We start from the raw sequence: 24,769 nt of genomic DNA, 5'->3' as shown, positions 1-24,769 counted from the left end.
CATAAGTTCACTAAGCTAACTTCACTCTTTTTCATTCTTTTTTCTTTTTGCCACTCTGGCTGGATGATTTCCAATAAGCTGTCTTCCAGTTTGTTGGTCCTTTCTTCTGCTTGATCTAGTATGCTGTTGAATCCTCTATTGAATTTTTCAGTTCAGTTATTGCATTTTTCAATTCTATGATTACTGTTTGATACTTTTTAGTATTTTCTTTTACTTTGTTGAAATCCTCTCTTTGTCCATGTGTTGTTCTCCTGACCTCAATGAGCATCTTTACGGCTGTTGTTTTGAATTCTCCATTGAGTAAATCACATATCTCCATTTTGTCAGGGAAAGGTTTCTGGAGACTAGTCTTGTTCTTTTATTTGGAATGTATTTCCTTGTTTCTTCTTTTTCTTTTACTGTGTGTATTGGTTTCTGCACGTTAGATAAAACAGCCACCTCTTCTGGTCTTCACAGACCAGGCTCATATAATGAAGATGAACTTACTAATCAGACTAGCCAGAGATTCTAGATTGAAAGCTTTGTGCTCATCTAAACTGCTGTCTTCCTTTTTAGTCTTCCCTAGAAGATGAGAGTAAGCGGAGTACCATAATTGCCTTGAGACAGGCAAGATAGAAGCCAGTCCCTCAAGTTGCAGCCATAAAAGTTGGGGCACTACATGTGTGGTCCAATTCTTTCTCTCCTCAAGGAAAAGCTTGGAGGTGGAGTTTGTCACCCACTTGCTCTTGAGCCAGCGAGAGGAACTGTTGCAAATACCTGCACGCTCATTCAGACTGTAAGCTTTTCAAACTGTTGCTTTGCTCTCTGTTGCCTCTAGGAACCTAGTAATTGCCAGGTTCTGTCATCTCTCAGAGACAGGTGGGTTAGAAGTCTGTCTCTCAAGCAGCAACTGGAAAGTTTTGGGGATGGATGTGCAGTCCCACCTCTTTTACGGAGAAGGTGGAGGCTTGGTTTTATCACTGGAGAGGGCTGGGGGGAAGAGCCATGGGAAGATCCCACATTCCCATTCGAACTCCCAAAGGACTAGTGATTACCTGCCCATCCGCTCCCAGAGACAGGCAAGTAAGATGCCAGACCCTCAGACAGCAGGTAGATAAAGCCAGGAGACTAGATGTGCAGTCTAACCCCTTCCAGAGAGATGCTGGGAGCTGGGCTTTATTGTCTGCTTGCTCTCTATGGGCCAGAGGGAAGAGCCACTGGAAGCTCTCACACACCTGTTTAAAACTGCCTCTTTGTTCTCTGGGCCTAGGCGACTAGCAAATGCCAGGCCCCATGAGCTCTCAGAGTTAGGCAAATTAGGAGCCAGTCCCTTGAGTAACAGTTGTAAAAGTTGGGGCACTAGATGTGTGGTCTAACTCCTTCCAGGGAGAAGTTGGAGGCTTGGTTTTATCACTGGAGTGAACTGAGGGGAGAAGCTATGGGAAGTATACACACACTTGTTCAAGCTCCCAGAAGACTAGTAATTTCCTGCCCCACCAGCTCCCAGATGCAGGCTAGTAAGAAGCCCGTTCCTTGGGCAGCAGCTGGAAAAGTTGGAACATTACGTGTGCCGTCTAACCCCTTCCAGGGAGAAGCTGGGATCTGGGCTTTATTGCCTGCTCACTCTTCACTGAGCCAGGGGGAGAACCATGGGAAGTTGTCCCCTGCCCATTTAAAACTGCCTGTTGTCTGTGGTCCCAGGGGATTAGTAAATGCCAGGCACTGTCAGCTCCCAGAGACAGGCGAGTTAGGAGCCAGTTTTTCAGGTAGCAGTCATAAAAGACAGGGTAGTAGATGTGTGAGCCACACCCTTCTCCTCAGTGAGAAGCTAGGAGTTGGGGGTTCCCTCCTGACTGTATGGTGCTGTGCTATGGGTGAGATTTATGGCAAGAGTGTGTCTCAGCTCTTCCTGCCCATTTCAATGTGGGTATTTTCTCAGTCGCCCAGGGTGTGGGAGTCTTTGAACTAATTTCTAGATTTCTCTCAGAGAGAATCGATCCATGTGTAGCGATTTGTTTGTGGTATCCTTGGGTGAAGGGAGATTCTGGAGCCTACTATTCCAGCACTTTGCTCTTTAAGTCCCTCTTCGATAACTTCAATATCTGAATCACTTGTCAGTCTCTTTCTCTTATCCATTTTTTCTCTCTCTCTGTTTTTTTTCAGTAATTTGTCCTGATTTTTTTCATATCTCTGAATTTTTTATTGTACCATGGATGACAAATTATAGAGGCTTTGGAAGATGTTACATTTCTCCAAAGAGGATTATACTTTCTTCTGGCGGGTGGATAGAGCACCCAGTGATTTCCTTGATTCTCTTGAAGATTTGTTTTATGCTTTTCTAGGGATAATATTTTTCCATTTTCCCCTTACCATTAGGTCATGGCTCTTCTGGAGTCTCAATTTAAACTCTGAGGTGTTTACCAAGACCCCTCTACTTTGCTGGAACTTAATTCTAATCCAAGTCTCCCCAGCACCATGAGGTTGATGAAACTATTCAGCTCTTTAGCCTCCCAGTTGATATTTTCTTCTGAGTTTCCAGCATCTCATGCTGTATTAGCCAGTGAGTTGAGGGAAATTCGTATGTAGATGTTGGCTGCTTCTCTGCAGTTTCATCCTCTCTGAGATTTTCCCTCTCCAATTCCAGCTCCTCTGGCAGCCCTCAATTCCAACCTCTTTTTCCTTGGCCTAGTAAAACTGCTGATTTCTGCTTGGGCTCTCTTCACCCATGACACAATATGGAAAATATTCTTGGGCAAAAAGGTGGGTGAATGTGGGCTGCTTCCTATGCGTCCTCTCCATCAAAGATTGTACCCCTTTAAGTCCTGCATGTATTGGTTGCTCTTCGGTTCTTTAAATTACTGTTTTATATATTTTGTACAGCTTTTATAGTTGTTGGTGGCAGGGTTGGTCTGGTACAAGCTACTTTGTCATGGTTGGAATTGGAGACTGTCTAGTGTTTTAAAATTTATTATAATTATATCTATATCTTGTGCCATCAGAAAAGATGACATGTGTTCCAGAAGCCTTCTACAAGAAACTGCGCTCTCAACACAAAAGACTTGCACAGTTAATACGGGAAGAAGTGGGGTCTGATGGTCAAGGTACATTGATCTTTTCTAGGAGCTGGTCTTTGGATCTAGGCTTGCAAGAGAATGAGGATGTCATCTGTGATGCTCTTCTAATTTCCCAGGACCGTCCACCAGTCCTTTATACCTTCCTCAGGGTACCAGATAAGAAGTCAAAAGGCTATTCCAGGCAAACTGCCTTAACTTTAAAGCAGAATCTGGCAAAACTTGGTGGTTACCCTGGGAAAGTGTGTATCATGATAAAGATCTTCTACTTGAGCGAAGAATCTCCTCCATTGACTGAAGGCAATGCAAGCCTTCTTTATGATTCAAGCTGCCGGGTATGTTACCCTAAGTCCTACAATCGTGTAACCACTCAAACAGTGAAAGACTTGAAGAAGGCCCTTTTTATACTCTTAAAAAGACTTGGATCTTTGAGTAACCAATTTACCTCTGAGATTTTTCAACACCTCTTAGATAGTCAGTGTGGATTACGTTCAGAGGAATGACACAAGGATGTTTAAATCTTGTCCAAGGTTCACTTCAATCATGGAAAATATACCAGGCTCCAAATTGTTTTTTTATTCTATAGCTGATGATGTTTTCTCATTCTGTGAAAATATGCCTTTGAAAAACCACAAAGTTGCAAAGCAACTTGATGGGATGTTGGAAAATCAAGTTTGGCCTTTGTTTACTTCTTCCTAAATGATCTTCATAGATGTTGCTTAAAAGTTATTAGGAAAATTAATTTTTTGATTTCTCTGTGCACAGTTCGTTATTTGCTCTGTGAAGAGTTTATTATTTACTCTGTGCATAGTTCATGGATAAATTTTCTTCCATCTTTAAATTGGGAAAAATTGCAGTACTTTTATTTTTAACAGCAACAACAATAATGGAAATCTCCCAAGATATACCCAGAAAACCTTTATAACTTAGAAAAGATTATCATTGATGATGCTTACAATTTCCATAATGGAAATGAAGAAGAAGGCAAAATTTGTTACCCCTTCTCTCAAAATTCTCTAAATCTTCTTGGGCTATTTTTACACTATTCCCTTGGAGGAGTTATGGCTTTCCTAATTGCTCCGCTGGTAAAATAATGACAACAGTAGACTGTGAAAAATATGTATATTTAATGTAATACCTAGAGCAAACACTATAAAAGCTATGCAGAGAGACACACTAAAAGACAAAATAGATAAATCAAAATGGAATTGTAAAAAGTATTCAGGGAACCCAGAAGAGGGCAGGAAAATTAAACAGAGAAATGAAAAACAGAGAGAACAAACAAAACAAAAAATGGGAGACTTAAGCCCTAACATATGAATAATTACATTGTGTAAATGGTCTAAATACACCAGTTGAAGCCGTAGATTGGCAGAGCGGATTAAACATCATGGCGCAACTGTATGCTGTCGATAAGAAACTCACTTCAAATATATAGAGGTTGAAAGCAAAAGGATACAAAAAGATATATCATGCGAAGGAAAGCAGGAGTTGCTACAGTAATATCAGAGAAAGTAAAGAAAATGACCGTTGACAGAGAAGCACATTATATGATGATAAAAAGGCCAATCCACCAAGAAAACATAGTGATCCTAAATGTGTGTGCATCAGACAACAGAGCCGAAAAATATGTGAGGCAAAATGTGATAGATCCGAAAGGAGAAATAGACAAATCCACAGTTGGAGATTTCAACACCCCTCTAACGATACTTGATAGAACAAGTAAACAAAAAACTTTCAAGGATATACAAGAACTTAACACCATTAGCCAACAGATCTAATTGACATTTAGAGAACACTCCAGCCAACAACAGAATATGCATTCTTTTCAGCTGCCCACAGAACATATCCCGAGAGAGACCATAGCCTGGCTGTAAAAGACCTCAACAAATTTTGAGGGACTGAAATTATACAGAGTGTGTTCTACCAGCAAAATGGAATCAAACAAGAAATCAATAACAGAAAGATAACGGGAAAATCTCCAAACACTTGGAAACTAAAAATATATTTATAAATAATCCATGGTCAAAGAGGAAGTTTCATGGGAAAATTTAAAAATGCGTTTAATTGAATGAAAATGAAAATACAACATATCAGAATTAGTGAGACACAGGGAAAGCAGTGATGAGAGTGAAATGTAAGCACTAAATGTATATATTAGTATGGTAGGCTAAAGTATAGCCCTCCAGAGATGTCCACCTCTTAATCCCTGGGATTTGTGACTCTGTTGATATACATGGTAAAGGGACTTTGCAGATGTGATCAAATTAAGTCTTTCAATGAGGAAATTATCTTGGATTATCTGGGTGGGCCCAATATAATCATAAGGGTCTTTCTAGGAGGGAGACAGGAGAATGAGAGTCAAGGAGAGACATGTAAGAATGGAAGCAGAGGTCAGAGAGGAGAGAAGGTCCTACACCACTGTCTTGGAAGATGGAGGAAGGGGCTACGAACCACGGAGTATAGTCAGTCTCCAGAATGCGGAAAAGGGAAGGAAATGGATTCTTCCCTAGAGCCTCCAGAAGGAATGTAAGCCTGCTGACACCTTTATTTTAGCCTCCATAGCTGTAGGACAATAAATTCATGTTTGCTTAAGCAGCTAAATATATGGTAATTTGTTACGGCAGCAACAGGAAGCTAATACAATTAGAAAAGGAAGAAAAGCCTCTAAGCTCCCACCTCAAGACCCTAGAAAAAGAAAAACAAAATAAACCCAAAGCAAGCAGAAGGAAGGAAATAATAGACAGGAGAGCAAAAATCAATGAAACTGAAAATAGAAAAACAGTAGAAGAATCAATAAAACAAAACACTGGTTCTTTGAAAATATCGAGAAAATTGACAAATCTCTAGCAAGATTGACAAAGTAAGAAAAGAGAGAATACAACAACTCTATCAGGAATGAAATAGGATATCAATACTGACCATGTAGACATCAAAAGGATAATAAGGGAATACTAAAAACAGCTGTGCACACATAAATTTCACCACTTAGATGAAATGGACTGCTTCCTCAAAAAATATAAACTACCACAACTCACCCAATATGAGTAGATAATTTGAATAGCCCTATAATATTGAGGAAATCGACTTTGCAATTTAAAAACTCCCAAAGAAGAAGTCTCTAGGCCCAGATGACTTCACCGGAGAAGTCCACTAAACAATTTTTAAAAAATTAACACCAATTGTACACAACCTTTTCCAAAAATAGGAGAGTGAAAACTTCCCAATTCATTTTATGAATTCATTATAGTATTCATTTATAGGATTCACTTATGTACTACCTGATACCAAAACTAGACAAAGACAGTACAAAAAAAGAAAATTATAGATCAATATCCTTCATGAATATGGACATGAAAATTATTAACATGATATTAGCAAATAGAATTCACTAATATATAAAGAATTATATACCATGAGCAAAGGGCGTTTATCCCAGGGATGTAAGTCTGGCTTACTATTTGAAAACTGATCAATGTACTCCACCATAAAAGAAGAAAAATCTAGATGATATTGGGTTTGGCAAATGAGATTTTAGATACAACAACAAAATATTGATATGTTGGACTTTGGTAAAGTTAAAAATTTCTGCTCTGAGCAAGACACTGTTAAGAGAATGAAAAGACAAGCCACAGACTGGGAGAAAATATTTGATAAACACATGTCTGATAAAGACTTGTATCCAAAATATCCAAAGAACTCTTAAAACTCAAGAAAACAAACAACCCAATTAAAAATAGGGAAAATACCTGAACAGACATCTCACCAAAGATGATATACAGATGGCAAATAAGCATAGGGAAAGATGCTTGTTTTAGTCCGTTTGGGCTGCTATGACAAAATACCACAGACTGGGTAGCTTATACAGGTAGAAATTGATTACTCACAGTTCTGGAAGCTGGAAATCTGAGATCAGAGGCCAGCATGGTCAAGTAAGACCCTTTCTGGGTCACGGACTTCTGGTTGTATCCTCACGTGGCAGAAGGGGCTAGGGAGCTCTGTGGGATCTCTTATAAGAGCACTAATCTAATTCATTGAGGCTCCACCTTTATGGCCTACTCACCTCTCAAAGGCCCCACCTGCTAATACCATCACCTTTAGGGGTTAAGATTTCAACATATGAATTTGGGAGTGGGGGACATAAACATTCAGACCATTGCAATGCTCAACATTATGTAGGGAATAGTAAATCAAAATGAGATACCACTACACACCTACTAACATGCCTAAAACCCAAAACACTGGCAACACCAAATGCTGGCAAAGATGTAAAACAACAGGAACTCTCACTCATTGCTGGTGGGAATGAAAAATGGTATAGTCACTTTGGAAGACTGTTTGACAGCTCCATACAAAGCTAAACATACTCTTACCGTATGATCCACCAGTGGCACTCCTAGGTATGTCCCTAGGACTCCCAGAAGTCCACACAAAAACCTGCACATGAATGTTTATAGCAACTTTATTCAGTTACCAAAAACTGAAAGCAATCAAGATATCCCTCATTAGGTGAATGGATAAACAAACTGTGGTACAGCCATACAATGGAATATTATTCTGAGATAAAAAGAAGTGGGCTTCAGGCCACAAAAAGAGATGGAGGAAGCTTAAATACATATTGCTAAATGAAAGAAGCCAATGTGAAAAGGCTATGTACTATGTGATCTCAACTATATGACGTTCTGGAAAAGGCAAAATCATAGAGACAGTAAAAAGATCAGTGGTTACCAGGGGTTGGGAGGTTCACCAGTTTTAACAAGTGTACCACACTAAGGCACGATATTAGAGAAACTATCTATTGGAGCGGGGAGTGTGGAGGTATACGGGAACTCTCTGTACTTTTTGTGCAGTTTTTCTGTAAACCTGAAACTGTTCTAAAAAATAAATCTATTAATTAAAAGCAAAAAACAAAAAGCGTTTGCTTTGAAAGAAAACCCAGTAAGGGGATAAAAAATAAGCCACAAGCCAGGAGGAAATATTTACAAGCCACAGATCTGACAAAGCACCAGTATCTGGTATGTATAAAGAACTCTCAAAACTCAGCAGTTAAGCAAATAATTCGATTAGAAAGTGGACAAAAGACATGAAGGGACATTTCACCGAAGAGGACATACAGGTGGTAAGTAAATACAAACACACCCAGCAGGCATGGTAAGATCCAGGCCAGACCAAGACTGACAGATCTGGTTGGTAAAGACACAATGAGCCCTTTTTAGATTTTGTCATTTTATTATTTATATAAACAGTGAAAGGGATTGTATACAAGTCCTAGATCCTCATGGTCCTTGTTCCACACCAGAAAATATGATACTGAAGCAGAAAGGCTGGTGACTCCAGTGCGAGTTGTGGGACACTTTGTTGCTGAGGAGCCTATTCTAGTGGACAGCGAAGTGGTTTTTATAGTCTGCAGCTATACCTTGAGGGCTTGGGCCAGAAAGCCCCATACCTCCTCAAAATCTGTAAACTGTAGAGAAACTGTCCCCATAGCAGGCTCCTAGAGGAGACAGAGGGGCAAGTGGGACATGGCCTTTTAGCAACACCTCCTATCCTCCCGTGCCCTGGGAGGATCTCAAAGCCTTCTATCAAGATTCAAATTAGTTTCAGTTCAAGTCTTTGCCTCTGTGGCCTGTGTAAACACATTCAAAATAACCGTAAGTAAAAACAAAACACCAAAAACCAGAGTGTGATCCCTTATGTTCCCTCCCCATTCCTGTCCCAATGTAAGTCTTTGTGAAACAAAATCAGACTGAGAAAAACTGCAAAGAAGACAGAAGAAGGAAGCTAATGACAGACATAGCGTTGATCTAAAACCATTACCAAAAAGACTAAGTGAACACTAAGTCTAAAAATACTAAAAGAAAAAAAAAGTGCTATGGTAGATCAGAGCACAGTCTACAGCTAGGGACTTAATAGATAATGGAAACTATGGGATACACTTAAAGCAGTGACCAGAGGACAATTGATAGCACTAGATATTTCTATTAGTAAAAATGAAAGAATGGAAATAGATTAATGAAATACTCAATAAAAAAAAACACAATATAGTTTTGGGCCAAGATGGCCACATAGAAGGCTCTTGATTTCACCTCCTCCCGTGGATACATGGGATCTATAGCTACACATGGAACAATTCCCACTGAATGAAGTCCAGAAACTCTAACTCTCTTACACATTTGACAAACTAGAAAATACTCATATCAATACAGATAGGAAAGGCTGAGACACACTTTTACCATAACCCCCACACCTGGCACAGCAACATACACTTGGGTAGGAACTCACAGCTCCCAGCTTCTCAATGAGGAGTGAAGGGTTTGAACTCAACATCTAGTGCCCAACCTTTAAGAGGTCTAGCTGGGGGACAGGCCCCAAAACACCTAGCTCTGGAAGCCAAGAGGGCTTCTGTCCACAAGACTGTAGCAAACAAAGAGAAGTTCTTAATGGGCTCACGAGAACTCACTGTGGCTATCCTCCCAGGGCTCAGCACAAAGAGAGTGGCCAGTAACACCCATCTCCCAGTCTTTCCCTGAAAGAGGCCTATTTGCATACTTTAAAAGCTGCTGCCTCAGGATGTGGCTTCCAGTCAGCCTGCATCTAGGTGCTAACTGAGATCCACCCCTGTGGGGACACTGACAGGGCTTTTGACACTCTCAGCTACTGGTAGTCACTACGAACACAGAAGGAGGGTTGGACAACCACAAGGTTTGAGAGACAACCAAGAGCTTGGGCTGGGCTGAATGATAAGGTTCATCTCCTACATGAGACTACTCTGTCAAGACTGGCGGAGGTGGCTGTTTTATCTAATGCACAAACAGCAACACAGAGAGACAAGGAAAATGAAGAAACAAAGAAATATGTTCCAAACAAAAGAACAAGATAAAACTCCAGAAACAGACCTTAATGAAATGGAGATAAGTGATTTACTTGACAGAGTGTTCAAAAAAATGGTCATAAAGATGCTCGTCGAGATCAGGAGATGATGAGCAAAAGTAAGAATGCATGAACAATCGAGCCATTGTTCAATGCATGAACAGAGTGAGAGTTTCAACAGAGATAGAAAATATAAGAAAGTACCAAACAGAAATCGTAGAACTGAAGAATATAATAATTGAATGGAAAAATTCAACTGAGGAGTTCACAGTGGACTAGATCAAGCAGAAGAAAGGGTCAGTGAACTTGATGACAGGGCAGTGGAATTCATCCAATCAGAGGAGCAAAGAGAAAAAAGAATGAAAAAGAATGAAGATAGCTTAGGGGATGTATGGGCCAACATGAAGCCGACGAATATTCACATTATTCCCAGAAGACAAGAGAAAAGGGAAGAAAGCTTATTCAAAGAAATAATGCCTGAAAACTTTCCTGGGAAAAGAAACAGACATCCAGATCTAGAAATCCCAGATAGTTCCAAATAAGATGAATCTAAAGAGATCCACACTGAGACACATTGTAATTTAAATTGTCAATGTTTAAAGACAAGGAGAAAATCTTAAAAGCAACAAGAGAAAAACAACTTGGTATGTACAAGGGAACCCCCATAAGACTATCAGCAGATTTTTCAGCAGAAACTTTGCAGGCCAGAAGAGAGTGGCACAATATATTCAAAGTGCTGAAAGCAAAAAAAAAGCCGAGCCAACCGAGAATACTCTACCTGGAAAAGTTGTCCTTCAGAATTGAGGGGGAGATAAAGAGTTTTTCAAACAAGCAAAAGCTGAAGGAGTTCATCACCACCAGAACGGCCTTACAAGAAATGTCAAAGGACTTCTTCAAGCTGACATTAAAAACACTAAATAGTAACAGGACAACATACGAAAGTGCAAATCTCACTGGTAAAGGTAAATATATAATTATATTCAGAATAATGGTATAATGGTGGTGGGTAAATCACTCGTAAATCTAGTATGAAGATTAAAAGACAAAAGTAGTAAAATAACTATAACAACAATAATTTGTTAATGGATGCACAAGGTAACAAAGTAAATCGTGACATCGAAAAGAAAACATTGTGGGGAGAGTGAAAATGTAGAGCTTTAGTGTACATTTGAAGTTAACTTATCAGCTTAAAACAGATGGTTATAAATATAAGATGTTTTATTTACGTCTCATGGTAACATAAAGCAAAAACCTATAGTCGATACACAAAAGAGAAAGAGTAAAGAATCTAAGCATACCGTTGCAGAAAATCATCAGATTACAGAGAAAGAGAACAAGAGAAGAAGAAAGGAACAAAGGAGTTACAAAACAGCCAGGAAACAATTAACAAAATGGCAATAGTAAGTCCCTACCTATCAATGATTACTTTAAATGCACCCTGACTAAGTTCTCCAATCAAAAGACTGAGTGACTGAATGGATTAAAAAACAATGAGACCCAACTACATGCTGTCTACAGGAGACTCACTTCAGCTAAGGACACAAACAGACAGAAAGTGAAGATGTTCTGTGTAAGCAGAAACCAGAAGAGAGCAGTAGTAACCACACTATATCAGACAAAATGGACTCTTAAGACAAAGACTGTGATAAGAGACAAGGTCATTATAGAAGATCATGAAGGTCATGATAAAGAGAGGTCCAAACAACAAAAGGATATAACATCTGTAAATATTTATGCACCCAACACAGGAGCATCTAAATATATAAAGCAATATTAACAGACCTAAGGGGAGAAATAGACAGCAATACAGTGGTAGTAGTACCCCACTTGCAACAATGGATAATCATCCAGACAAAAAGTCATTAAGGAAACGTTGGACTTGAACTGTTTGTTAAACCAGATAGACTTAACAGACATTTACAGAAAATCCCATCAAATAGCAGCAGAATACACGTTCTTCTCAAGTGCACACGGAACATTCTCCAGGATAGATCATATGTTAGAGCACAAAACAAGTCTTAATAAATTTAAGAAGACTGAAGTCATATCAGGCATCTTTTCTGACCACAGTGTATGAAACTAGAAATCAATTACAAGAAGAAAACAGGAAAATTCACAAATAGGTGGAGATTCAACAACATGCTACTGAACAACCAAAGGGCCAAAGAAGAAACCAAAAAATATCTCAAAACAAATGAAAATGGAAATACATCATACCAAAACTTATGGGATGCAACTAAAGCAGTTCTAAAGAGGGACGTTCATAGCAATAAAGGCCTACATCAAGAAGCAAGAAAAATATGAAATAAACAACCTAACTTGACACCTCAAGAAACTAGAAAAAGAAAAACAAATGAAGCCCAAGGTTAGTAGAAGGAAGGCAATAACAAAGACGAGAGCAGAAATAAATGAAATAGAGATCAAAACAACAATAGAAAAGATCAATGAAACCAAGAGCATTTTTTTTAAACATAAATGAAATAGACAAACATTTAGTTAGATTTACCCTGAAAAAAAGAGAGTGGACTCACATAAATAAAATTAGAATCAAAAAGGAGACATTACAACTAATATTACACAAATACAGAGGATCGTAAGAGACAACCAGAAACGTGAACAAAGTGATGCCAACAAATTGGATAACCTAGAAGTAATGGATAAATTCCTAAAAACATACCAAGACTGAATCACTAAGAAAGAGAAAGGGGCCGGCCCCGTGGCATAAGCCGTTAAGTGGGCGTGCTCCGCTTTAGCGGCCTGGGGTTCGCAGCTTTGGACTGCAGGCGTGCACCGACGCACCACTTGTCAAGCCATGCTGTGGCGGTGTCTTATATAAAGTAGAGGAAGATGGGCAGGGCTGTTAGCTCAGGGCCAATCTTCCTCAGCAAAAAAGAGGAGGATTGGGATCAGACGTTAGCTCAGGGCTGATCTTCCTCACAAAAAAAAAAAAAAGAGAAAATCTGAACAGACCAATTACTAGTAAGGAGATTGAATCACTAATCAAAAACCTCCAAACAAACAAAAGTCCAGGACCAAATGCCTTAACTAGTGAATTCTACCAAACATTTAAAGAAGAATTAATACCAATCCTTCTCAAACTCTTCTGAAAAATAGAAGAGGTGAGAACACTTCCAAACGTTTTACAAGACCAGAATTACCCTGATACCAAAAGCAGACAAGGACACTACAAGAAAGGAAAATTACAGGCCAATATCCCTGATAAACATAGATGCAGAAATTCTCAACAAAATATTAGCAAGCAGAATTCAACACTGCGATCGAGTGAGATTAATTCCAGGGGTGCAAGCATAGCTCAACATCCACAAATCAATCAGTGTGATTCACCACATTAACAAAATGAAGGATAAAAATCGTATGATCATCTCAATAGATGCAGAAAAGCATTTGATAAATTCAACATCCATTCATGATTAAAAAAAAAAAAAAACCTCTCAACACTGGGTATAGAGAGAGAATGTACCAAAGAAGATGTAGGGATGCCACTAAGCACATAAAAATATGCTCAAAATTATTGGCCCTTAGTGAAATGTAAATTAAAACCACAATGAGATTCCACTACATAAATATTAGAATGGCTAAAGTAAAAGATGACAATATTAAGTGCTGACAAGGATTGGAACTCTTGTACATTGCTTTTGAGGATGCAAAATGGTTCAGACACTTTAGAAACCAGTTTAATGGTTTCTTCCCATATGACCCAGTAATCCTACTCCTAGGTATCTATCCTTGAAAAAATGAAAACTTAAGTTCACACAAAAATGTGTGATTATTTATAATCACACAAAAATGTGTGATTATTTATAATCACACAAAAATATGATTATTTATAGCAGTTCTATTCATAATAGATAAATCCTGGAAACAAGCAAATGACCTTCAATGGGTGAATGTTTAAACAGTCTGTGGTACATGTAAACAAGGGAATGGTACTTGGCAATAAAAAGCAATGAACAATTGACACAGCAAGGATGAATTGCAAAGATGTTACACAGGTGGAAAAAGCCAGTCTCAAAGCGTTACATCCTATTTGACGACATTTACATAACATTCTGGAGAAGGCAAAGCTAGGGATGGAGAACAAATCAGTGTTTGCCAGGGGTTGGAGTTGGTGGAGATTTGACTGCAAAGAAGCAGCAGGAGATTTTGTTTTGTTTTGTTTTGTTTTTTTGCAGTGATGGAACTATTCTGTATCATTAGTTGTGGGAATTACATTATACCATACATGTGTTCAAGTTCAAACAACTGTACATGAACAAGTAAAGTTTATTGTATGTAAGTTTAAAGAGTAAATAAAGACGGGAATGTGAGCTGGGAAAAAGAAAGCATCCAATACAAAGTAAAAAAAGGAAGCGAGTAACCTAATTTGCAAAGGCACAATTTTAATTTTGGAATCTGTACTTAAGAAGGGTTCCCGCATAATCAGTCTGGCCCTGGATATGTTAGTCATATCACCACTGCCTTAGTCATCTCCTACCTCTCCCTAAGGGAAAGGTTTGTTAACACACATGACAGAGTGGAAATGTCATGGTTTTCTGTCTTTTTAAGAAATACTTCTACATATTGTCTTTAAGAGTTTACTGGTTTTGCCTTTCATATTTATTCCATTGGAATTGATTTTGGAGTGAGAGATGCAAATTAATTTTATGTCCTATGTGGACACCTGATATCTCAGCACAATTTATGAAATATTCTCTCCTTTCCCCACTGATGTACAATGCCTACTCTGTCAAAGATTTTCCATAAATGAGTCAGCTTTTATGCTCTATATTTTATTCCGTTCATCTATTTGTTTAATTACTGTAGCTTTCTAATAAATTTTGATATCTGCCCGCACCCTGTTTTTCATTTTTAGGGGTGTCTTGGCTCTTAGATATAAATTTATAATCAGTATGTCAAGTTCCAGGAAAATTCTGTTGGAATTTTAAATGGAATCTCAGTACGTTTACTTATCAATTTGGGGAGAATTGATCTCTTTAATATATTGGGTCTTCCAATCCATGGGTATAATATGTGACGCTATTTATTTATTGTCTTTCACTAAAGTTTTGTAAACTTTCCCATAAAAACCTTTCAGCTCTTTACATAATTTTTTCCAACACTCACAGCATTAGCCTTATGCTTCCCTCACAGACCTCTTCTTTTTGTTCCCCCAGCCCTAGGAATGGCGGCTGTTTTCTGTAGTTACCTCCGTAACACCTTGGTGTTACCTTTGTGTCCCTTTCCATTAACTAGTTTAAGTCTTTATACCTGGTGAATAACTTTATTTTAAAATTCCTCTGTTTAAAGTAACTGCTCTTCTGACAAAACCCTGATTAGCATAGAAATTGATTTCTAGAGTGATCCCAGGAAACAGACCCCCAAAGATGGGATTTTAGTATTGTTAGGTTGTGTCTTTGGGTATCATTTCTTTCATTTAGCATTGTACCCAAAGTCCTGGTGAATCAATCATACAAGAAAGTGAAATAAAAAATTATGTAGATTAGAAAGGAAGAAATAAATCTTGTTATGCACATTTGATATTATTGTGTTCTTAGATGACCTAAAAGAACACACAGATCAATCGTGAGAATTAACTATAAAGTTCAGCAAAGTTGATGGTGACAAGTGGGCACACAAAGTCAAAAACTGCGTGCGTATAAAGCAAAAACAGGTAAAAAAATAAAATTTTTCTAAAAAACAAAATAGGAATCATAAGGAAAACTCCTTTGTTGGTTTATTATTTGTACATCTTTGTTCTAATTTATTTTATTGGTAGCTCTAGGGCTTACAATAGGCATCTTTAGTTTTTACAGTTAAATTATATATCACTTCATATATAATAAAAGAATATTACAACAACATACATCCCTTTCCCCTTCCATCCTCTGTGCTGTTATTTCTACATTATGTTATAAGCATGACAATACAAGGGTATTATTTTTTTCTTTCACAATCCATTACCTTTTAAATAATTTGTAACACTGAGAAAGATCATCTTTTATATTTACCTACATATTCACTATCTTTGGTGCGCTTCATTCTTGTGTGTAGTTCTGAGTTTCATTCTGGTATCATTTTCCTTCAAGCTAAAAATTTTTTTTGCCTGAAAAAGTCATCATTTTCCTTTCATTTGGGAGGATTTTTTGGGGGAGAGGAAGATTCGCCCTGAGTTAACATCTGTTGCCAATCTTCCTCTTTTTGTTTGAGGAGGATTAGCCCTGAGCTACCATCCCTGCCTATCTGCCTCTATTTTGTACGTGGGTCGCTGCCTTAGGACGACTGAGGAGTGGTGTGGGTCTGCACCTGGGATCCAAACCCGGGAACAAGGCCAACAAAGCAGAGCACACCGAACTTAGCCACTATGCCACTGGGGAGGATTTTTGTGTGTGTGTGGTTATAGAATTTTAGGTTGACGATCTTTTCTTCCTCTCAGCACTTTATAGATGCCCGGTCCTGGATCTGATATAGGTTTGTACAAACCATGTGTAAGCAATATTTTAAAGAAAAGTGGAGAAACTTGAATATAATCTGTGAATGGGGAGACATGAAAATTTACTGAAATGGAGAGGTGGAGGCCATTGACTGAAAAAAAGCAGGTTATGAAACAGTATGTACATTATGACCTCATTTTAATAAAAATGTTACATATACACATATGTGTAATATATGTACATTATATATCTGTACATGCATACGTACAATGATCTGTAATACAGTATATGCCAATATAATACAAGACATTCATAAGAAATTAAGATATATACAATAAGGTGTTAACAGTAGTCAGTCGTAATCTGTGAAGGGTGCTGCGATGCGTTTTGTTTCCTCACTTCTGCTTCCGCTGGAGCCTGCACCGATTACCCGGTGTTACCAGCTGCTCCCGCCCCTGGGCGACTCCCCGCCGGCGAGAAGTGGGAGGCGGGCACAGCGGGGCGGCCCGGGGCGCGGGCAGATCAGCTGGCGCCGGCCCATTGCAGGCGCTCAGCCGAGGACGGGGAGTTACCCAAAGAAAGGACTACGAAATGCTCCAGATAATCGGACGGACGCCTGGCGGTGTGCTCAAGATCGTGGCGGGCAGAAAGAATCAGCAGTACCTTCGTTTGCTCGTAATTCGAGCAGCTGCCGGTTGCCCGGGTGCAGGCGAGCGCCCCCCGCCGCAGCCCCCAGCTCCCACCGCTGGAGGGCGTCTGAGGACCGTGCCGCGGCCGCGCAGGCTCAGCAATCCCGCCCAGCCGGGGGCCCCCGGCAGCCTGGTCCGCCTCCCCGGTTCTTCGGGCCAGACGTCGAGGGTCGGGACGACAGCGGAGGCCAAGTTCTTGCCTCCCGTCGCCAAGACCCACTTTCCGCGACGGTGGGCATCTGGGGCGATTCAAGCGGGCTCGAAGGGTGAAGCTGGGGTCAGAGGGTTCCCGGGGCGGCGGGACAGCCGGCGCCCGGAGTGCGGGGCTCGGGGCTCGAGGAAGGACCGGCGCCCGCCCGGGCGGGAGCGCCAGGCCCGGACGGCTGCTGCGCCCGAGAAGCTCTTTTCTCCTTGCAGATGATTTTAATTCTTTGTCCAACTGTAATTAAGATAGATGGAGAGGGGCAGGGAGAGGGAGGGAGGGAAGGGCCGCGAGGAAAAGAACTAAGAGTCTCCCGGAAGCGAGCAGAAAGTTGGGTGCTTCTAGGCATTTCCGCGGCAAAACTTTCCCCAGCTTAGTAGACACCTCTACTGTCCTGTCTGTTTCCTACGTGGCGCAAGCCCGGGGTGGCGCCAGCCGCTGGGATATGAGGACCGGACTTCCACGCCTCCGGGGAAGCGGGACGAGGGCTTCGAGCGCGGTCGATCTTGGAAAGGCAGGAGAGGGTCCCGGCTCCTTTGCCCAGGTCGTCAGAGCTCCCGCCCTCGGGGTCTAGTGCTGCCCGTCCCCGACAGGGCGGGGACCGGTGCTGGGGGCAGGCGATGAAAGCAGCCTCTCAGCCCTGGCGACATCTTTGCGTTCCTGTCCTGCCTGGGAGGCCCAGCGTGTTTGCTCAGACTCAGTGGCAAATTGCCTAAAAGGCGGACTGGGCAAGACAGGGCGGGGAGGCGTGGGGGTCGGGGGGAGGGCAGAAGGGGTGGGGGGCGGGGAGCGGGCCTGACCGGCGGCTGCGAGGCTCGCCCGGGTTTCCGCGGAGGCGGAGCCGGAGGTTTGGGCAGATCCCAGGGCAGGCCAGGGCTTCCGAGTTTTGGGGATTGCAGGGTTGGGAAAGAAGTGCTGCAGGTGACTGTGTGACCGACCACACACTGTATATTATTGTCCTCAATCCAGGAACTAGAACGCAGAATTAGAATTGCCACTTCCCTACAGAAAGGTTACAATCCAGAAGAGGGAGAAATGAGAAAAATGTCTCCCTCCCAGCAGGATCGGTAAAACAAAAGAGAAGGGTGCGAGAATGGCAAAGAGCTCCTTGATTTTAGTTTCCCAAGAGGCCAATTCTATCACAGCCCATTTCCCCGTTTCCCCGTCTGTTCAGCCTCTGCCTGAGGCTAGCCAGTCCCCACCCGGTTTCCCCACAGCCCTGCCCCGGCGCGCAGTCTGTGCGGACCGGTTTTACCCGCATAGAGGCACCTGCACCGGAGGCCTGGGTTGTTGCGACCAGTTTCCACAGCGAGGGAAGGGGCAGAACGATCGCGTGTCTCTAATTACTGTATTCTCATCCAGTTATACTGCGTGCTCCCCAGCAAGCATCCATTTCACCTGGGAGTTTCTCACAGGTCCCCCTCCACCTCCAGCCCCCATTCCCTAGGTTTCTTTCTATGTTTATCTAGCAAAGTCTAGTGTAGGCTTACTTTGTGTCATATACTTTAATTACTTTACAAATATGACCTTATTTACTTCTCACAACAACTCTATGCGGTAGGTTCTGTTGTTAACACTAGTTTTCTTAGGTACGTAGAGGTTAAATAAGTGGCCACAAAATCACACTGCTGATAAGTGCCAGAGCTGGGATTTCAACGCGGGAAATTGGAATCTTAATCTCTGAACTCCGCTGCCTCTCTCGATCCTGTTTCAGCCTGTGGGTCCTTCAGGACTGAGTTTGCTGGAACGAGCCAGCAGGTAATGCTAATTCACTGTCTTGGTAGGAACTCGGGGAACTGAAAATATTTGCAAGTTGGAGCAAGTTCTCCTGTAAACCCGCTACAAACAGGTGTTCTTTTTTTAAAGTTATTTGAGGTTTCTTGATTTTTTTTTGAATTCTCAATTTCTTATTGGCTTAGTGCAATTTTATTTATGTCATTATAAACAATCTGCAAGAGTCACTGATTATAATTTTCCTTTAAACCTAAGAGATGAGGGGCATAGAGCTCCCTGAGCCTCTTCTGCCTACAGAAGAATCGAAATAGATAGGGTTTGAATACAGTTACCAATGAAAAACTGTCAGCATACATTGTTTTGATGTTCAAGTGTATGGGACAAGAGGAAAACATTTAACTTTGAAGTTCCCATGTATCCAAAGGAACATTTTACAAATATCTTGACAAAGACGCTTCAATGGTCTTGGAATGCAAAAATGGAATCGTTACAAATAGAAATTTGTATGCAAGGATCTAAATTAGGCAAGAGCATCAAGTTGTCGATGTTCCAGCCTTCATTTTTATCTAACAAATTTCTCCTATATGTCTTCACTGCCCAGTAATCTCTTTCCTTCTGTTACCTGCATCAACATCTGCCTTCTCTGCCCAGAGTTACTAGCACCTACTAGCCAGCAAGGCTTGCCATTTCAACCCTTTAGGATATAATGGATTTTTGTGGGAAAGGAAAGTAAGGCTAATAAGTGGCAGAGCTGGGATTTGAACCCAGGAAATCTGAATCCTAATCCCTGAACTCTGCTGCCCCTCTCTCTCTCTCTCTCTGTTTCAGCTTATGGGTCCTTCAGGACTGATTTGGTGGAAGGAGACGGCAGGTGGTGATAATTCTCCTTCCAGTCATCACCTAGCTGTCCTCTCAGCAGCATTAGACACCTTAAAACCTCAGCAGGTGGCCTCAACTGGGCTTCCTCAATACCACATTCCCTTGGGGTTTCTCCCTCCTCTCTGGTTTCTCACGCTTGGTCCTCTTTGTAATCTCCTTCGCAAGGTTTTCTTCTTTGACTCATCTCTTAAAGTTGATATTCATTGGAAATCTGTTCTAAACTGAGACCTTCTCACACCGTAAGTGCACATCCACCTCAGGTGATCCCACCTGCTCCCATTGCTTCAACGCTGGTGACTTCACCTGGCCAATTCCAGTGCATCCTTTAGGTCTTGGCTTAAATATCACCACCTCCTGGAAGTCTGATTGAACTTTCCTCTCCACATTAGCTCAGGTACCCCTCCAGTGTGTTTCCCCTATTATAACCCACACCACACGTGATTGTAAATGCTCATTTAATTAGCCCCCTTTCCCGCCAGACAGCTGCTAAAGAAAGGAGACTATTCCTGTTTTGCTCACTAGTCTAGTGCCTCCTCCAAGCACATGTGGGACACAGATTAAATATTTTCTAATAAATGGGTGAATGAATTGTGTGCATGGAGCAATTTATTTCTTAATCAAAATGAAACAAATCTTTCAATAGTTTCAGCTGCAGGATCAACATGCAAACAAACCACTGCTCCCTGGTGGTGGAACCCTGTTACTCAGACTTGGTCATCGATGTAGGAGACGGGACTCTTGGTGAAGGAAACAGAAATAAGCTGCAGAAAATTCCGAGAGAGCAAGAGAAGGTGAAAGTCATACAGGCTGCATGTGCTTGATTAAACTCAGGAGGAGGAGTGATTCGGCTGGCTTTGGCAAACAAGGCTGAGCATCCCGTGGACATGGGACTGGATTTAGAACAGTGTTTGAGGGCGCTTATTCAGTCTTCAGATTTGCAGACTTTCTTTGAGACTAAGCAACAAGGAAGGTGTTTTTACATTTTCGTTAAATCTTGGAGCGGTGACCCTTTGCCTGAAGACATTTCTGTTAAGCCCCGCGTTTGCAGCCTGGGTTCTTCATTATACTGTAGATCTGGCACCTCAGTGCTTCCCATGAGTTCAAGAGATGCATTCAAGTTCCTGAAAACCAAGAAAAGAGATGCAGAAGATAGTCTGATTAATGAAGGATCTCTACCTCGTAAAATTCCAAACGCTAAACATCAGATCCTTGAATCGGATCCTGCTTACCAAGTTTTCCAAAGAGACAGATTTGAATATGGTGAAATCTTGCCTTTTCCTGAGTCCCAGGTCACAGAGTTTAAACAGTTCTCTACAAAACACATCCAAGAATATTTAGAAAGCCAAATTCCAGAGTATGTCCCTGCATTTGCAAATACGGGAGGAGGCTATCTTGTTATTGGAGTGGATGATAAGAGTAAACAAGTCCTGGGATGTGCTAAAGAAAATGTTGACCGCGTCTCTTTGGAAAGTGCAATAGCGGGAGCAATTTCCAAGTTGCCTGTTATCCATTTTTGCTCTTCCCAACCAGCGCTGAGGTATGAGACCAAAATGATAGATGTGTTTCAGCTGGAAAAGTTGTATGGTTATCTCTGTGTGGTCAGAGTGGAGCCATTCTGCTGTGCAGTGTTCTCAAAAGCTCCGAGCTCATGGCTCGTGAAGGACAAGCACGTGTGTAGCCTGACAGCTGGAGAATGGGTCGGCATGAGGATGGACACAGAGCCAGGTGAGAGGGAGAAAGCTCTTCCTTCCCTGTTCTTCTCTCCCTCTGTGGCACCTCCATGTCCTTTCTTCATTCTCTATAACTTTGCACTCCTCCCCAAAACTAAAATTTGCCTTCTGTAAATCTCCATGCTTTTCATGTACGGGAAGAGTTTGTTGGGTAAGAAAAAGCCAAAACCAAGTATTTTGTAAGTGGTGATTTCCCACAAAAGAAAAAATAAAGGAAATAATTTAGAAATGAATTCCTCGGCTAACTATGTGTTAATTATTCATTTATTTTTTTAATTTTTTGTTTATTGCAGTAACATTGGTTTATGGCATTGTATAAATTTCAGGTGTACATCATTATACTTCTATTTCTACATAGATTACATCATGTTCACCACCCAAATACTAATTACAACCCATCACCACACACATGTGCCCAATTATCCCTTTCGCCCTCCTCCCTCGCCCCTTCCCCTCTGGTAACCACCAATCCAATCTCTGTCTCTATGTGTTTGTTTATTGTTTAAAATCCTCTGATTGGAACTGGCTGGAGCCTCATAAGAATGATTCCCTTGTACCTCAGTTTAGCATGAGATCAGCTCTGGGAGACAAGAGCCAGGGTTGGGTGAGGTTTGTTTGGTTGGGATTAGTGGAGGTACATGTGCAGGAATATAAAATACACGATGATTAGAATTTAAAAAGACAGTGGGGATTTTTTGTTTTTAATTTTATTTTTGAGGAAGATTGGCCCTGCGCTGACTTCTGTTGCCAATCTTCCTCTTTTTCTTTTCTCTCCCCAAAGCCCCAGTACATACTTGTGTATCACAGTTGTAGAGTTGTAGCTCCTCTATGTGGGATGCCACCTCAGCATGGCCTGATGAGCGGTGAGTAGGTCTGCGCCCAGGACCCGAACCGGCAGCTGCCGAAGCAGAAAGCACGAACTTAGCCACTACATCACTGGGCCGGCCCCAACAATGTTTTAAGTTCCATTACAATTTGAGCAAATAGCCATTCAAACATAGAAGAGGGAGCATTATATTGAGTGAGGAAACATTCAACATTTAAAGGAAGGGCTCTGGATCTTTGGGAACCTTGACATAGAGTCAAGTGAAGTATCTGCCTTTGTGTCTTGAATTGTACCGTGTTAAATGAAACATAGACGTCAGCTTATCCGGCCTAGTACAGTGTTGAGGGATGAAATCCTATAGAGTAAGATGAGCTTTCTTTCTTTCAGAGTTGACCGAAGCTTTTGAATCTCAGCTGAATCAGTTTCACAGGCCTACAAGTTGCAGACCAGTATATTCTAAGAAAAATCTGGAACATAAAGCAGATCTCCAATGAAGTTTATTTCCAGGTACTAACCGCCAGTTTTTACATAAGGAGAAAGGGAGACAAGTGAATACATTTGGTTAAAAATAAATCCATGGAAGACTGTGTTCTGTAAATCTGGGTGTATAAAGTGACAACGCCACAAGCCTCTTGGGGTGAGTGTCAGAGGCCCTTAGAAATCGTCTAGCTTAGTGTTTGCCGAATCTGGCTGATTATCAGAAATGCCGTAGGAGGTCGTTAAACATGCAGATACGCAGGCCCTCACCAAGAGTGTATGCTCCTGCAGTTTCCAGGGGTGGGGGTTGGGCGTGTGCATTTGAGCAAGCTTCCCAAGTGATTCTGATGCTCCACCGGGTTTGGAAACCGCTGATCTGGTCCAACTGTAGGCAAAACACTAGATTGGGGGGAACAGTGGAATAATTGTCCACCTCTGGTCAGCTTTTCAGGGATGGAAGCATTATGCCTGTAAAAATAGTTAAAGTTTTCACCTAGATAGAATATAAAAACACAGAGAAACCTAGAAAAAAACACAGAAATGCGAGATCTGACAGTAGAATATTATATACAAGTATAATATACGTATATATATGTCTAAACGTTTATCAAGGTCCTGGTAATTGCTAGCTTAGACCTACCTTACATCCATTTTCAATCAAATATTTTCTTTACTTACCTGAGATCTTTGTAGTCATTAGCTTACCAGAAAGTTTTTTTTTTTTTAGCATTCCACAATAAGAACATGAGACACAAGAGTAACTGAGTATATGGCTGTTTCTTTCTCAGGCTCAATAAATTCCATTTAGGTTCGCACTCTCTCCTTCTTCATGAGATATGTACAAGGGTGACTTCATTTCACCAGATTTGTAGGGTGTGGGTTAAAGATAGGTGTGCTAGATAGAATTTCCCTTAAATTCTACAATTATTTGGGGGCCTTACACTCCCTTTTAAGTGTAATATGTGATTTATAGAAAATACCAACAGCATTTTTTAAATCTTTTCAGTTCTTTCCATGTCTAGTGCCCCCAGGACATCAGCAATACACTCCTGAATCCCTCTGGAAGGAGCTGTCCAAACAGCATGAATGTCTGGAGGACTTAATAGATAAGCAAATGCGTCCTTTCTCCCGGGGAATTTTGATCCTCTCTGGAAGTTGGGCTGTGGACCTGAACTTGCAAGAGAAGCAGGGAGTCATCTGCGATGCTCTGCTGATAGCACAGGACAGCCCCCCGTTCTCTGCACCATTCTCAGGGAGCAGGACGCAGACGGCAGTTCTACTGCACCCGCACCGCCTTCACTGTGAAGCAGAAGGTGATGAACAGGGGCGGCTACACCGGGAAGCTGTGTGTCAGGACCAAAGTCGTCCACCTGAGTCCTGAGAGCCATGCGGAGTCCTTGGCGGGTTCCGGCTCCACCATCGATTACCCCGGGTCCCATAACCTTGCAGACACCCAGCAAATGGAAGCCTTGCTGCAGTCCCTTGTGACTGTGCTGCTCAGCTTCAGCTCTTTCTTGAGTGACCAGCTTGGCTGTGAGGTTTTAAATCTGCTCACAGCCCGACAGTATGAGATCTTCTCAACAAACCTCCGCAAGAAGAGAGAATTGTTTATCCATGGCTTACCTGGCTCAGGGAAGACCGTCATGGCCATGAAGATCATGGAGAAGATCAGGAATACGTTTCACTGTGAAGCAGTTGAAATTCTCTACATTTGTGAGAACTGGCCTCTGAGGAACTTCATCAGGTAAGCAGTGGCATCTCACTGTCGCCAAATGAGGTACAGTCTGAATTCACTCCACACAACCCTCACTCCTTGTTCCTTGCGAGTTTGGTGGTAAAATGATCTGTGACAACAGTCCCATGTTCCAAGGAGCATGGTAG

General features: G+C 41.4%; 1 protein-coding gene and 1 pseudogene across 1 annotated transcript in view; both read left to right on the top strand.

Annotated features, from left to right (window-relative positions):
- Window positions 1-5,040, top strand: part of LOC131417243 (schlafen family member 12-like) — a 44,119-nt gene extending 39,079 nt beyond the window's left edge. Inside the window, 1 exon segment of the mRNA XM_058560397.1 lies at window positions 2,979-5,040. Within this exon segment, the coding sequence (XP_058416380.1) occupies window positions 2,979-3,553 (575 nt within the window). The 3' untranslated portion in view covers window positions 3,554-5,040.
- Window positions 1-24,769, top strand: part of LOC131417241 (schlafen family member 13-like) — a 49,283-nt pseudogene that overhangs the window by 23,460 nt on the left and 1,054 nt on the right.

The sequence above is a fragment of the Diceros bicornis genome, chromosome 18, assembly GCF_020826845.1.
Source record: "Diceros bicornis minor isolate mBicDic1 chromosome 18, mDicBic1.mat.cur, whole genome shotgun sequence".
NCBI classification, from domain to species: domain Eukaryota; kingdom Metazoa; phylum Chordata; class Mammalia; order Perissodactyla; family Rhinocerotidae; genus Diceros; species Diceros bicornis.
The sequence above is the reverse complement of the archived record's forward strand: the minus strand, read 5'-3'. Positions and strand labels throughout refer to the sequence as shown.